Source organism: Carassius auratus, unplaced genomic scaffold (genome assembly GCF_003368295.1).
Source record: "Carassius auratus strain Wakin unplaced genomic scaffold, ASM336829v1 scaf_tig00215703, whole genome shotgun sequence".
NCBI lineage: Eukaryota > Metazoa > Chordata > Actinopteri > Cypriniformes > Cyprinidae > Carassius > Carassius auratus.
In genome coordinates, this window is record NW_020528202.1 from 1 (window position 1) to 16,695 (window position 16,695).

A 16,695-nucleotide genomic window follows, 5' to 3' on the forward strand; every position below is an offset into this window, starting at 1 on the left:
ACCAATGCCAGGCAAATAAAAACAGATACTTGTGTTGCGATAAGCACTTAATGTGCTCGTAAACACCATTGGCTGCTGGGTGGGTTTGATTTTAGAAGTTCAGATGTGAGCCGAGACCATTTCATTGTTTAAATTGAGCCCAAAACACATTTGTAACTATAAAACCAGCCTGTGATTGTTCCAAACCCAGTATTTGAGTAATGAAACTGCTCACTCAGAAACATTTATACAAGGTTTTAAAGCCCTAAATCGGCCAAGTGCACAGTTTTCCAAATATAAAATAAAATACAATAAAACAACAAATGCTTATATTTTTGTATGGCTGAAAGCTTCCGAAATGCCGCTTAAACCCATTATTGTGAATAACTAACTAAAGAACATTTAAACAAGGTTTTAAAAGAACTCAACTGTCCAAGGACATATGAAATGAAATGAAATTTTTATTGAAATGAAATTTTTGTGCATTGCTCAAAACGTAAAATGTTTTTTTTTTTTTTTATAATAATGGAATCCAAAAATCAGTTTAATGTTATTATTATTATTTTTTCTCAAATACTATTCCAGAGTGTACATGTACTAACACGAGGAGATCCTGAAAGTAATAGTTATGCTTGCCCTGATATCCTGCCAAGGTGAATGAGATTGTGTCACACTGATAAACGGAACGATAGCCTGCCATATAGAGACATTCATGTGTGAAAAATGAAAGAATGACATTAGCTAGAAGCGCATAAATAGAGATACTTATCGTAAGTACTGCATGCCCCACTATAGACCAACAGCTCCATTTTACCCCACAATACCTTCCATCTGAAGAAAGTCCAAGTCCAAGACACGCTGAATCCAGCCGAAGGGGCTCAAAGCTTCATCTCATGTGTGTCTTTGTAGCAAAACCCAGCTGGATTTAGGATTTCGGCAGTTTGGGGTGGTATTACATAGTTTTAAAACTCCTCATCCTCTGGATTTCTTGCATTTTGCACTGATTGACAAGTGACTTTTGGGTGATGTATTACAGTTGGAGCTGGTCAGCAGCCCGGATGCCTTGAGCTTTGATTAATCAGGTAAGAACGGAAAATGAAATCATTCAAATTTCCCCTTTTGCTGCAAGGATGGACCATGGAGACATTTCTAAGGCAATTAATCGTGCAGATTAAAGACATTTTAAAAATAATGATGTACAAATGGCAGCTAATTTGATGAAATATTAGTCTGCTATGAATTTGGAGAGGTTGAAACAAGCATCCATCACTAGAAGCATGCGATAATAGAGATAATAAGAGATTAGAAATGGCATTTATTCACAGATGAAACCGTTTTTTGTAATGTAGATTCTCATGTACTTTAGCTGATAATCACAAGGAGGTGTTGCACGGCCAAGAGCGGCAATCGGAAAGGGGGGTCACGGCCAGACAGGTGGGATACCATCATGGGAGGCGGCTGGGGATGTGCTGACTGAGCCAGGCCAAACAAAGTATCTAAAGCGTCCAGACAATCCTGGTCCCGACCCAGACCGTCCTGGCACACAGAAAGGCCAGCTCAGTCAGTGACAAGCCCAGTCCAGGAGCCGATGAAAAGATAATTCCCCCCTCGCAGACCACATGCGGCGTGGGGCCACTTGTGAGCGCTGACAAAGCAAGATCAAGCAGAAAGGATATGAGTGGGAAACTTCAAAACCTGCTCATGTTTCTGGGCCCGTGAAAGGATTTGTATAACACATTCACTTTTGATGGACTTTCCCATGTTCCCCCAGACAGCTCTGTTGCTGCCGACGCGTCCAAATAATGAATCTCTTATGCTACTTTTTTTTCCTCCGAGCAAGGCCGTGTTCCTAGTGGTTTTGCCGGGATGCTGGGCGATCCAGTCAGTCTTGCGTCGCAGCAGAGAACAGATGGAGTACCGCTGATTCAACAGCTGCCAGGGAAACAGGTGAGTCTTCTGAAATGGAGCTAGGGATATTAGAGCAGACGGAGGGCAAGAGAGGACGAGTTTAGGGTACAGCATGCAGAACTCTGTGTAAAAGCATCATACTTACAAATACCTACAGGAAGTGAATGGATTAGATAGATTTGTAGCTTTTTCAATATATAAATGGAGGATGCTTTGATCACAGACTTAATGGCACTTCAGATCAATTTATGCTCAATACTAGTTTCAAATTTAACAGAAGCACCAACAAAAGTATCACATTTCTCCTTTTCTGTCTTTTTCTTCCGACTTAATCGCATTACATTACAGAACAATAGAGCGGAATTATCTTTTGAAGTGAGTGTAATCATGCATTTCTTCTCTCGTTTCAGAAAAAGAAGCATTTCTGATGAATCCAAGGAAATTGCTCATACATTGTCTCCCTCAGGCACTGAAATGGAACGTTTGTGTGTGATTCTTTTGCTTGCATGGAAAACGTTCATAGTGGATGCGCAATTCAACGGGTTCAACTGTGATGCCAACTTCCACAGCCGCTTCCCCGGTGAATGAGTACTTGCATTTTTGGGCGAGCATTTAATCAATGACGTGTAATTAATTATATATTATTCCCTCTCAACAGCCGAGCGGGACATCAGCGTGTATTGTGGAGTGCAAACCATAACGCTAAAGATTAATTTTTGTCCGGTGCTTTTTTCTGGCTACACCGACATTGACCTGGCGCTGAACGGGCATCACGGCGATGCCCACTGCCGAGGGTTCATCAACAACAACACGTTCCCAACAGTCGTGCTGTTCAGCATCAGTCTCAGCACGCTGGAGGCTTGCGGAAACTCACTTGTGGTAAGAAACCGGTTTTCGCCATTTTTAAGGGCCTGCATAGAGGGCACTGACCCATGACAGAATAATTTACTTACATTAGCCCTCAAATGGCCCAGAACTTTAATTTCAGGTCCGGTCGTTAGTAAGAAAAACACATTTGTTACAGTAAATGCTAAACTACAGCTTGTGTTTGAAGAGACAGTATACTCTATGACAATTTGCCTGTAATAAATGAAGAACATCTGCAGGTGAGGTGGATTTAGCTTCGGCTGGATGACAGCAGAGATCCGGCATTGATAAAAGAGCTGAAGATTAGAGAGGTGAAGGTACATTAGTTTTAGGAAGAGCAATAACACCTTAGTTCCTTTGTGTCTGTAGGTCTCCACGGCTCAGGGGCCCAACGCCTATGGGAATCTCTCCTTGGTCCAAATTGGGAATATAGCAGGATACATTGACACTCCGGATCCCCCGACGGTCATCAGCTACCTACCTGGACTTCTTTACAAGTTCAGTTGTAGTTACCCTCTGGAATACCTGGTCAACAACACACAGCTTGCTTCGTAAGTCGACTTCATCACTGTTATATTGCATTGCATTTCAATCCAATGCATTATTGTGCCCTTTTTTAATTCATGCTAAATTTTTTCACAGAATTTCGATGGAAGATAAAACAGTCCCAAATGGTCTGTTGTGAAATGTTTAGCACTTATTGTTAAGCTTTAACGAGCTAAATTGTGAGGCATAATTAAATTAGTATGCACAACGAATATGTTGTAAAACCTAATGCACGGCTGATTACAAGGACATCAGATAGTAAATCAGGAAAAACTATTACACAAGTTTTCCTTTCAGACGTTAATTGGCCTGAAAAATATATTTATCATGTTTTAATAGCTTCTTTTGTTCGCAGGTCGGCTGCAGCGATATCAGTGAAGGACAGCAATGGCACGTTTGTGAGCACGCTGAATTTACTTCTATACAACGTGAGTATATGTAGAACATCAGCACCGTTTCTAATTAAGTATTTGTTTAGTTCTATATAAATAGACAATTTTTTTTTTTCTATTTTGCTTGTTTCTAATACAGGCTTCTTAAGTTTTATTCTTAATTTTTATTATATAATATAATATAATATATATATATATATATATATATATATATATATATATATATATATATATATATATATATATATTATAGTGTATATATAATGTTATTTTGCTATACTTATAAGAATGCATTTAAAATAAGAATATATTTAATAACTTTATTGTGTGTGTGTAAATCATTAGATTTTTTTTTTATAAATATAAGATATAAAAATATATTTTAAGCAAATATTTTTTTTTTTTTTTTTGAGCACATGTGTGTGGAATCCTTACCTGTGGTGTTCAATATTTAAGGATTCCTCATACGTCCATCATCTTGCCATCCCAGTATCTGGACTTACTCTGAAGACGCGAGTGTTTGCTGCAGTAAAAGCCACCAACCTAGACAGGAGGTAAACTACATATACACAAACATATCTTGGAAAAGTATCTCGCAAGGAGGCCCAAATGCAAGACATAATGCAGATATGAAACTGAAACAGTCTAAATGGTTAATTAACCATGAAATCTGATGGAGGTCAAATGTAAATTGAGACAGACACATGGTCTTTGGACTGTGTCAATGCTTTGTTAAAGCACTCTAAATGACCTCCTCTCTTATATCTGATAAATACAAAACTGGTTTAGCCCATTAAAGGAAGAATGCTGCGTGACTCAATGCCGGCCTTGTTTAAGGACAGCAATGGGCGCCACTAAAGTGGATGGCAAAGATTATTATGGGCCTTGACTAGAGACAAGACACATGACTTCTATAAGAAATAACAGTGGCTTGCTCATATAGGGCCATTTTGTATCCAGTCTCCCGCGTTTCAGTAACTTATTCACGCATATCACTCCCCACAGGTGGAATGTTCTGATGGACTACTGTTACACAACTCCATCTGGGAATCCTAATGATGGGCTCCGATACGACCTTTTCTTTGGGTAACTCCATGTTTTGTGCAGATATGAAGATTTGCTTGCATGTGGTATATAACCAGAACTGAGGCTGAATGCTAAGTGCATCTTGTCTGTGTTTCAGCAGATGTGATAAGGACCAGCAGACAACAGTGTTTGAGAATGGGAAGAGCCAGATGGGCCGCTTCTCTTTCGAGGTGTTTCGCTTTGTCAAGCACAAGAACCAGAAAATGTCCACTGTCTTTCTGCACTGCGTGACCAAGCTGTGTCGCTCTGATGACTGTCCCCTGCTCTTTCCTGTAAGGATGGCTGTTTGAAATAGTGAAACCATAGTGAAAGCGTGTCAACATGTCTAGGTCATACTTCATCCTAAAATCCTAAGAAAGAAATAAGATAATATATTTTTCTCAAATAAAATGATTTTACACTGTGACAATATTTTTTAACTGATGCAATTTGTTATTATCATTATTATAAGTACTACTACTTCTACTACCAGGGAAGGTTATTTATTAATAAAGTTTCAATTTTTCAATTTTATTTTTTGTAATCTTATGCTTACCATTTATTTGTTTAAATCCAGTGAAAATACAGTGTCTAAATACTGTCTAAATACAGTAAAACAATAATATTGTGAATTATATAGGCAATATATATATATATATATGTGTGTGTGTGTGTGTGTGTGCATAATTTACTCCTATGATGGCAAAGTGAATTTTTCGGTGTCTTCTGTGTCACACGATCCTTCAGAAGTTTTTCTAATCAGATGATTTGATGATCAAAAATATTTATCATTCTTATCAGTTTTTTGCTGCTCAGTATTTTTGAGGAAATCATGAAAATTTTATTTTTATTTATAAAATCGTTTTATCTATTTATGGTATTTTTAGTTTTCATATAGAAAAATATAGGAACAACACTTTTTAATTTACACGGAAAACACTTACATTTTTGAAAAACATATTGACTGGTTATCAAAAACAAATCAACTTCAAGCTGAAACTGTGTTTATTACTCAAATACAAATATTATCATCCTGACAGATCTGTGGTAAGAGGAAGAAAAGGAATGTGCCGGAAAGAACTGCCGAGGCTTCTGACAATGCAGTCATGACGGCTGGGCCCATCATCACCCGAATTGGTACGATATGAACTGTAATGTAGTGTTTATGTAGCTCAACTTGTAGTGCATGATTTCAACAACACTCATTTTCAATTTTCAAATTATGCCTGTTATGTATATGAGACATGATTGAACCTTTCAAGGCAATACGTGTGCTCATTTCACTAAAACAATCTCCGTCTGTCCACAGATGAAACTCCCAGCAATAATTCCCAACTAGGTAAGCCTTCCTTTGTCCTCCACTTTAGGCCTTTTAAAAGGAAGCTAAATCCTTCTTTCCCAGAACTGTAGTTTTTCTGATGAAGGATAAAAGCATGCTTTACTTCCTCCAGAAAATATAAAGGATTTTTTTTTCCTCAAAGGATGTAGCTGCTTAAAACCGTGACCAAAATAACGATGAGTCGGAGGGTTTCTGACAGAGAGAAGTTAATAGAGGGTAGAAGCAGGTGGTGTTATCAAGAAATGAACTAGACGATGGAAAGAAAGGGTGTGCGATAGAGTTTGAATGGTGGGTTACATATTGTAAGAAGTCTTCCTAACACTCTGTGTATGTGTGTCTTTCAGCACAGTTAAACAGCCCTCCATTCAAAATGAATTCAGCGACGAGTGCCTTGATTTCTGCCAGTGCGATCCTCGCCGTTATGAGCACGTGTTTCTTCATCCTGTCTATGTCACTGCTAAGAGGGAAATATACGCCACCAACACCTCTATCAGGAACTCACAACCCAACGTTCAGTTAAACACACACATGGTTTTTCAGTCAGCTAAACAATACAACAATACCTGTGTGAGGAGCTCTTCAGGTTACACATAGTCATACAGTACAGGGAAATAATATCATAATATCACTCTACACAGCCTTTAGCTAAATACAGCTGCCTATTTTTGGTCACAAAGCATCAATACAGATACTCTCATCATCAGTGTCCTAGACACAATCCTGAACCATAAGGCAGAATTCTGATTGGAAATTATTCTCTCTCTCTCTCTCTCTCTCTCTCTCTCTCTCACACACACACACACACACACACACACAGGATAATCAGGAATAACGCCATTAAAAGATGCACTCAGTCATTTCTTTCCTCATTAAAATGTTTTACAGATAAAGAAATGTCATTTTGACAAAATCATGTACACTCACATGAGATTCTTAGTCATACTGGTTGATAAACAAATCTGGGGGCTGCCATGTTGAGATCACATGACCAGCTGAATAATACTGACTTCATCTCTGTAAGGTTTCTTGTTATTGTAGGATTTTGCTAATGAATTAAGTTAGTCACGGCTGATAATGCATTTCTAAAACTGAAAAAAATTGATTTCCCCTAAATCTGCATCCACACCACTAGGTGTCAGTATAAGTACCAGAAGACTGACTCAACATAAACAAAAACATTTCAAGTGCCCTTTTAGGCCCAAACATGCTCTATTCATGTACATGAAGGCAGACTCTTCCAAATACAATAAATTGTGCAACGCAAATGCTTTTTCTCATCATTGCTGTAAGTGGAGCTATATGCTTTTATGCTAAGATTTCTTCTTCAGGTCAATTACTGTCATGGCGGAGTGACAGTTTAACCGCAGTCTTGGTAAGCAAGCTAGTTAAAGTCAGTGTTGATAGCAACTTAGCTGAACACATCTGGTTTAATGGCCAAGTTCTCATGTCTGCATTCATATACTTGTGTAAAGTATATTTCTGGCTTTAAAGGGATAGTTTCCATTTTTCACGTCATTCCTAACTTGTATGATTTTCTTTCTTTTGTGGAACTAAGAAGATGTTTTCAAAATGTTTCTAGTGTCTTTTATCGTTAAAATGAAAGTCAATGGGGTCCAATGGTATTATTTTGGACCCCACTGAATTTCATTGTACGTGAAAACAACAGATGAAATACATTAAAAAATATATTATTTTATGTACAACGAAGGAAAGAAATTCATACAGGTTTATAATCGTCCGAAGCTTAATTTTTAGATTAACTATCCCTCTGTTTATTTCATACTTTAAGATGTGACTGGTCCACCACTACATGACAGCACCACGGTTTGTTTCTGTCTAAACATCGAAAAGAATATATTGAAAGTGATCGTAGTTACACAGTGTAACACAAACATAAATAGTGTTTTTTACAAACTTATTTAATTGCACTTGTACATTAACTGATCAACAGAGGAGCAAACTGTTTTTTTAAAACTTGTATTTAATTATAAATGTCAGTTGATCCAGATCTGCTGGTTCAGCGTAACTTAAAGTTAATACCTCAGCCCCTTGCTTTATTACAGGGTTTAAGATCAGTTACATGAAGAACATTAGCAAAGGTATCTTATAGACCTGCCCAACACATATTTCTAGTTCAGTGAGAATATTAGAGGCTACAGGATGGAAAGTGAGGAGTTTATTCAGCACAAAGGATCATGAGACACCAGTGATTCCAAGTACATTACATTGGGGGAAGTCGTGGCCTAATGGTTAGAGGGTTGGACTCCCAATCGAAGGGTTGTGGGCTCTAGTCTCGGGCCGGACGGAATTGTGGGTGGGGGGAGTGCACGAACAGCTCTCTCTCCACCTTCAATACCACGACTTAGGTGCCCTTGAGCAAGGCATCGAACCCCCAACTGCTCCCCGGGCGCCGCAGCATAAATGGCTGCCCACTGCTCCAGGTGTGTGCTCACAGTGTGTGTGTTTACTGCTCTGTGTGTGTGCATTTCGGATGGGTTAAATGCAGAGCACAAATTCTGAGTATGGGTCACCATACTTGGCTGAATGTAACTTCACTTTCACTCTAGAATAATTTGTTTGAGTTACAAGAGCTGAGAAAGAGACCATAGGGAACAAATTTAATTAAGTCAGCCAGTAACCTAGATCACTATGCTATGTGATTGAGGTTGAAGAAAAGACTATTTAAGATATTTTTAGTTTTAATTAATTGTATTTGTTTTATACTCATTAGAATTTATGTGTCTAAGTGATATCTAATGAACAGTAATTCTTAGCAAGTCTTAGCAGTTAGTTTCACATACTCTAATATTCAGTGTTAGCTATTTTTTATATTTTTATTAAAGATATTTGAATGGAATTTACGTCCAAGATAATTTAATTAAATTTAACAAACCATGATATTGTCCTCCAAACCCACACTTGTATTACTTTGTAGATTTTTCTTTCCTCATTTTTAACAATAAAGTAAATTCAGTTGTGTGTCTGAATATCTTATTTGCAGATTTTCCTGTAGTAATTACAAAACACACAGGGATCACAATCCATTATTGTTTTGTTGAAGAAAGCTTTTAAAGCTCTTCACAATCTTAGTAATCACCATGACTCCAGCTAAACAAAGAGCATGTATCCATATCAGACCTTTGAAGACTTCCAGGCTTATTAACTGTGACATCAGTGACAAATATTAATGGGATTGTGGCAGAATAAATGAATGGCTCAATTTAATCTGAAGAATTCTGGGTCACATAATGTCCTCTCTGGATATGAAAAACAAACAATCCATCAGAGGATAATTCCTCCTCTCCTGAGATGAGCTGAACTCAAGAAAACAAGATATATATTATCAGTACCATGGCAATCATTCAGGTACCACAGCATATATCAAAACATAATGACATTTCCTTCTAAAACCATTACTGTACCATATTACTGTCAGTGTGCTTTTATGTAAGAGTATAATATATTGTATTGATTTCAAAGCTGGATGGTTTCCATAGTGACATATGACTATAACCCTCTTAAATAAAAATACACCTTTGTTCTTGACATGAACTTCCTGGAAATCTCCTCATCTGCCATAAAGAAGGGTTGAGTGTCAGCATAGAATATATTAGTTCTTTTGATATGGAAGTGACCTGAGAGCACAATTCCCAAATCATCAAGGCCAAACTTTGACACATAGTTCTAATCTGAATCCAAATGACAGAATGGTGTTGAAAGCAGTATTAGTTGAATGGAAAATAAATGATATAAATTAAATGTATATAATTTTTTTATTATACAGTATATACTGGACAACTATACAGTATATACTATATATATATATATATATATATATATATATATATATATATATATATATATATATATATTTATTTATATATGTAATATAATCCTTCAAAATTCAAATATACTGATACTAAAATGCCTGAACTGTCTGAAATGTACTGTGTGCCCTCGATTACTGTGATTACCTTGATTATCGCTACCTATCTCTCAAACGGTCCAATTGAGAGATAGGCCTTGTCCCAAATGGAACACTTCATGTGCCACCGTTCCATGTGTCCGTTAATTCCACGAGACCGCGAGATGTCCCATTTGTCATTTTAGTGTTCAGAAGGGTGCTCGCGAGTGCCACCTTTTCGGCCGTTATACGCCCTCGATCCTCACTTCTGCCGAGCCTGCACTGGGGAAAACTCCGCAGCAGACTGCTTCCCGACAGTCAAAGCAGCATTACGTCACAAATGTGCAGAATCAGAGGAAGATGACTAGGGTTTAGGGTACAATTTGGGACAGGGCCATAGGTGGCGGTAATGTACTTATAAGTCTGCGATCCATGGTAAAGCAACAAGAAGAAGAAGATGCCTCAAGTGCAGGCTGTGTAGAGGCACGCAGTATAGTTCAGACAGTTTTAGTGCATCAGAGGTAAAAAAAAAAAATGAAAAAAAAAGGATATAAATACTGTTCAGTGTCTTGTGTATTTTTTTTTTTTTTTTGCATGTTTTAGCCGTGATTCCTATCCACTTGCATTATATGACAACAGTTTGAGTTGAATGTCTCAGTTTGTGTTCTACTGAAGAAACAAAGTCACTTACATCTTGGATGCCCTGGGGGTAAGCAGATAATCATAACATTTCTTTTTGGGTGAACTACCCCTTTAAGCTTTATTAAACCCTTCTGTGATTCCCCACGGATTCACCTGAGATTTATCAGGATCTGTGGCTCTTCGCACTGAGAATGTAAAGAAAAATGCTAAAACAAAGTGATTCGTTTGCAGCTTAAAGCAAAGCCCTCTCATTACAGCGTAATCCATTGACCTTTTCACACCACTTAACAGTGTTCACACTCAATAGCTGCCCTTCAATCAAACGTGCCCTGTTTTTGGACCTCTTGATATATGTGATAACAGCATTAGTTTACTAAAAAAATTGTTTAAAGAAAGAGGCACAGGTTATGTGATCAGATAACTCTAACTTGACTGAAAATGTATAATGAGAAACCAGACTTTCAATAAAGCAGGGATGAGTATGGTTGGTGTACAGTAAAGTGACTAAATAAGCACTAATTGGGAATATCTGGTATTATATGTATTTGTATATTTTTTAGGGCATCAAGCTATCAACCAAACTACACACAGTAAATGACTCAAGACTGGATTGAGATATTACTGTGAAGAGATGATAGTCAAAACAAAGCCCAGGAGTGCACTTTGGTGTGCTTAATGAATCCTTTACTCACCCTTGTAATCATGTTGTCTGATTTCTGATCCATTTATTTGGTTATCCAATAATGCCCAGTGGGCTTAATTTATGAAACACAGACAGAATTAATTTTCTAGTTTACCAAATCATTCTTATGTAACTTGTTGCAACAGTTTTGTCAACATACCTTTATGAAAAACTAACTGACAAAAAAACAAAACACACATTTTATGATAGATAGATAGATAGATAGATAGATAGATAGATAGATAGATAGATAGATAGATAGATAGATAGATAGATAGATAGATAGATAGATCTTTTGCATTTGTAAGAACTTAGACAAAAATGGCGAAAAAACAGTCATATGGTTTGGGAAACACCTTTTCCAAAGAAAACAATGTAACCATGGAGACTGACAATCCATAAAAAACCCAAACCGAAATAAACAAAACCAAAAAATATGTAGGCTACTCAGCTGCCTACCCCATCAGGTTTTTCCATCAAAACAGGCAAATGCATAAGACTCCCTTTGGTGAATTATGTGTGTTTGTATTGTCATCCTTATTTACTGCGTTGCTAGGAATACCTTTGGAGCAACATAATGATCCCTGACATTTCGTACAGTGTCAAACTAGGGTGAAAAGAGCCATTTCTGTATTGTCTCTGCTCCCTGGAGGCACGACACTTACTCCTTGAGGTCTTGTATTAAGATGCCAAGGGTATCCGTGTTTAAGTAAGTAGACAAAAAAAAAAAGCCATTTCTTTGAAAGCCCACGTTGTGTTGAGTTTCAGCAAATGCCTTCAGGCGGTCAACTACGGGACTTTATTCATAAAAGGTCTGGTCCCAAACAGTAGATACACCAAACCTCTATGACCTTATTTTATTCCCGTTCCCACAAAAGAAAGTGCTCTATAAAAGGACTCCACAGTTCACAAGATCTCACAGGCAGAGGATACCCAGACCAACCGCAAGCATGATCCAAGGTTTGTACGTGTCCTAGGACGAGTAACTGTGGGATATGTGCTGAGCACCTGGGATGCACCAGTGGTGACTGACTGATTTTTGAATATGGTGTATTTTCTTCCATGAACAGGCTCCCGTTCCGCAAACACCAGGAAAGATATTCTGCTCAACATCTCCCTCTTACTTTTAGCTACAAATTTAGACAAAAGTTTCCAGTTAGTGCTTAGTGACTGCGGATCAGAATACAGACGTCCAGGTATAGTTTTCATTCCTGACTGAATAACACAGGTCTACATCATAACAAGTAAGACTTCATACTGGTTTTTTGCATAACTAATCCTGTCGTTCTTGTCACCACAGAGTACACAGACATCTCTGTAGAATGTGGAACGGAGTACATCAATGTTGCTATCAAATTCTGTCCTGTCATGTACACTGGCTACAACGAATCAGAGTTAATCCTCAACAACGTCAAGAATAACCCAGACTGCAGGGCGACCCTCGATACCTCTGTCTTACCTCCCATGGCCCGATTCCGGTTCCCAATCAACTCAACCAATGCCTGTGGCAGCAACTTTGTTGTGAGTAATGGCTATAAATCAAAGTAAAGTGATACCAAAAAATCCTCAATCCTAATCAAAACTAAAGGGTCAATCTGTTTTAATGGCTTTAAATACAATACATTACCTAACTTTTCTCCACAGACAATAAGGAGTATAGGCACAGGAGTATTCTCTGACTTCTCCAACATCGAGATGGTCAACATCAGTGGAACTGTACAATCAAATGTCATCACAACAGGCACTGTGACGTATAACGCTGAGCTGAAGTACTACTACTCGTGTGCCTATCCTCTGGAGTACCTGATCAACAACACTCGGGTGGATGTGTAAGTGCTCATTTTCTGTCATTCTATTGCATACCAGTTCGAAGATCTAAGATTTACTAAGGACAAATGAACAAAACTCACTCGGGAGTAAGCTTCTTGGTCTAGTGTCTTTCTCTAATAACATGTAAAATCCAATTGGTTAATCCACGTTGTTGTCCCCAAAGGACAGGAAGATGAGATTATATTCACAACAGAGAGATACAATGACACTGATACACACGTCTAGTTTTGGAGTTGTCCACATTGAGTGATTGTGGGCTTTTTCAGGTAAACTTGAACCTTGTTCTGTTTTCTAACACAGGTCGTCCTCCTCGATTGCAGTAAAAGACAACAATGGCAGTTTCATCAGCACGTTGCGTCTCAAACTCTTCAAAGTCAGTCCCTAAATCTCAGTGCATTTATAGATCAGATCAGCTAGAGACATATGCTAAATATTCAATCTTTTCATTTCTCAGGACATAAACTTTACAGAGCCTCTCATCATGCCTTCCCTCGGTATTGAGCTGAGGACAAATGTGTTTGTGCAAGTGGAGGCCACCAACTTGACCTCCCAGTAAGACCTGTGTCTGATGAGTTTCATCATGGCAGTAAATGAATCAATTTTGCATTTAAGTTGACAATTATTATGTATTTCACAGGTACTTTGTGCTGCTGGACAGATGCTACGCTTCCATTTCCACTACACCCACCACCTCAAACTTCTTCAACCTCTTTGTGCCGTAAGTTTAACCATAAAATTATGGGAAGCTTACTATAGTCATATCATAATACAACTGCACCACGTTTGTAAGATGAGAGAGAATGATTTGTTGATTATTTGTTTGATCAGATGCAGCAGTGATCAGTTCACTAAAATGCTGGTCAATGGGGAGATGCAGATTGCTCGGTTCTCGTTTCCGGCCTTCCGCTTTACAGAGCAGCAAAACCAAACAGTATCAACATACTATCTGCACTGCATCACAAGACTGTGTGAAATATCAACCTGCAGTACATTTAAGGTAAATACATACAAATAGAAACACGTTTTGGATTGGGATGGGTGGGTTGGCTTTGGTATTTTTGGGAGGACATTTGAAAATGTTTAGTCTACACAAAAATAGAAACACATGCATACAGTTCAACTACCCAGAGGCAAACACTGGCCAAGACATTGTCCACTCACCATGGCTCTTTCCACAGAAATGTGGCAACCGGAAAAGGAGAGACGTTGTGCCTTTGACCACCACTCCTTCTCCAAATGGAGTCACAGAAACCACCACCGTCACATCACCAGCCATCCTCATACGCTCAGAAAACGGTACAATCCTTCCCCTTCGTGAAAACAAAATGAATTAATGAGTTGTGTACATTTCATTCCAGTTCTGAGAAACTGACTTTATTGTGTTTATTTCGTTTCAGTGGTGGCAACAAAAGAGGAAGGTGAGCTAAACTGTTCCACATGTAAACCATGCAATATTTGTCCAGAATCCTTCATATTTCCAGTGTACTGAATGTAGCAATGTTAACTAATTTAACTAAATACTAAATTAATAATAAAAAATAAAAAAACAGCAACAATGAAGCAATCTCTTGTAGAATGTTCATATGTAGCACATTGAAAGTTTTATTCTATTTAGTGAATCAGTTTGTTCAGATGAATCATCTAAATGAACTAGATCAAACAGAAACAATGAGGCATTATGTATCAATTTACAGATAACAATCAGTAAGCAATGCTGTCTATCACTGTTTTTGACATTGCATCCTAGTTTTGTTGTTTTTGAAAGTTATTTTTCAGCCAAAGAATTTCTTTCTGATTTTCTTTTTCTCAAAAAATGATGAATTTCCAGCAGTCATTACTCAAGTCTTCAGTGGCACATGATCTTTTAGAAATCATTCTGATTTACTGATTTGGTGCTCAAGACACATTTCTTATTAATATCAATGTTGAAACAATTGTGCTGTGGAAACAAATGATATATTTTATTTCAGGATTCTTTGATGAATAAAAAGTTCAAAATAATAATATTTTTTGAAAGTGAAATCTTTTGTAACACTATTTTGTCATTTTTTACTCATTTATTGGTGAATAAAAGTAGTAATTATATTTTAAAACCAAACTTTTGATCAGTATTGTAGTTCGCTCCTTTGGTTTGTAGTTTACAGTCAATTCTAAGTCTAAGTCAATGTGTTCTTGTTTTACAGATGTCACAATCAGCACAAAAAAACCTTCAGACATCTCTGTGGGTCTCGGCGTGGCTGTGGGCATCCTGGCATTTGCCTGCATCATGACTGTAGCAATGGGAGCAGTTTTCTACAAGAGAAACTTGCGCAACGCACCTTCAAAAATGCTCCGGTGAGCTGAGACACCCTGATACTGCTCCAAGAGAGGACAGCCGGTCCCCGCCGGGATGATCTCTCGCCGCTTGAGGGCTGAGCAGGGCTCAGCGTAGAACTGTTTTGGACATCTTGATCTTTCCTATAGTGCTTCTTGGTGAATAATCGTAGCATAATGTGGTTTAGAAGAGCAACAGTGCACTACATCAGCCCTACACATTAAACTTGTGTTTAAGTGTAGCATGGACCTGGGAATACATGTTAAAAGCTTATGTATCTTTAAAAAAAGTTTATACAACAGGCGATATGGATTCCTCTGTGATTTAGTATTTTTGAATTGAAGTGCATTAAAAAAGAAAGTATTGACCCATCAAATGAATCCAAGCCCAATGAGCGCACGCTGTGGAACCTGTAAAACACAAAAAGGAAATAAATCTGAATGTGTGTGGAGGGTTTGGAGCTTGCTAAGACAGTCCCTTCTAAAATGTTATATGTGTTATTTATAAACACTACTCTTTCTGCTTAACTCGCAATGAAGTTTTGGCACCCCATATCTAAAGACTACTCATGCACAGCCCAAAACATCATTGCATTTACAATGAAACTTATAACTTTTAAATCAACACTTTTGAAGCAGAGTATTATAGATTCCTTCTGCATGTCTAACTTCATGAATAAAGAAATGGAAATGAAAGCAATTTGGAGTGAGTGAAAGTGAGCCGAAGGAGAGTGCTGCAAAGCGTTGATTTTTAGATCTTAAGTTTCGTTCTTGGCTCTGCACTTTGTGTCTTTATAATTCCTATGGCAAGCTGAGCTCTTTAAAGTAGATGTACTGTATATTTGTGATTCATCCATTAATGCATGCTTCATCTGAATAAAGGCTGCTGGTACAATAACAAATCACTGTCCTCTCGAGTGGATTCTTACTTGGCATAAAATCATGACATCTGCAATGGGAATGGAATTAGATTGGCTGAAAATAGCATTTGGGCCTTTTGCATTTGAATTAAAACTATAATGCACACTTAAAAAAGTGCCAGAGGTGTGTGTAAAAGGATATAAAGGTATAGAATACCTATTTAAAAGTCATCTATATGCATAAAAACTAGCACCTAAATAAAGTGGGTCATGCAAATTCATTCAATAAAGGGGATTTTTGGGTATCACTAGTGCAATACTAGTATGAAAGCTTGAAATAAAATCTGATCACAGTCTAATATCATTTT

At 37.7% G+C, this 16,695-nt stretch overlaps 2 protein-coding genes across 3 annotated transcripts; both read left to right on the top strand.

The window, feature by feature from the left end:
- Positions 1 to 1,401: 1,401 nt before the first annotated feature.
- On the top strand, positions 1,402 to 8,401 carry LOC113095385 (zona pellucida-like domain-containing protein 1). Of its 2 annotated transcripts, none has more exons than XM_026260904.1 (11): positions 1,402 to 1,926; positions 2,298 to 2,467; positions 2,546 to 2,766; positions 3,124 to 3,305; positions 3,656 to 3,728; positions 4,149 to 4,246; positions 4,698 to 4,778; positions 4,876 to 5,050; positions 5,798 to 5,894; positions 6,067 to 6,096; positions 6,441 to 8,401. In XM_026260904.1, exons 2-11 carry the CDS (start codon positions 2,362 to 2,364, stop codon positions 6,614 to 6,616), a joined length of 1,239 nt encoding a protein of 412 aa, XP_026116689.1. In that variant the 5' UTR covers positions 1,402 to 1,926; positions 2,298 to 2,361; the 3' UTR covers positions 6,617 to 8,401. The 2 variants fall into 2 exon arrangements, with proteins under 2 accessions (XP_026116689.1, XP_026116690.1); XM_026260905.1 differs by having other exon boundaries at positions 4,879 to 5,050.
- A 3,855-nt stretch (positions 8,402 to 12,256) lies between these two features.
- Positions 12,257 to 16,357, top strand: LOC113095384 (zona pellucida-like domain-containing protein 1). The gene is made up of 11 exons (XM_026260903.1): positions 12,257 to 12,284; positions 12,395 to 12,520; positions 12,625 to 12,845; positions 12,969 to 13,153; positions 13,455 to 13,527; positions 13,609 to 13,706; positions 13,792 to 13,872; positions 13,983 to 14,151; positions 14,333 to 14,450; positions 14,552 to 14,572; positions 15,338 to 16,357. Exons 1-11 carry the CDS (start codon positions 12,275 to 12,277, stop codon positions 15,490 to 15,492), a joined length of 1,257 nt encoding a protein of 418 aa, XP_026116688.1. The 5' UTR covers positions 12,257 to 12,274; the 3' UTR covers positions 15,493 to 16,357.
- The last annotated feature ends 338 nt before the right edge of the window (positions 16,358 to 16,695 follow it).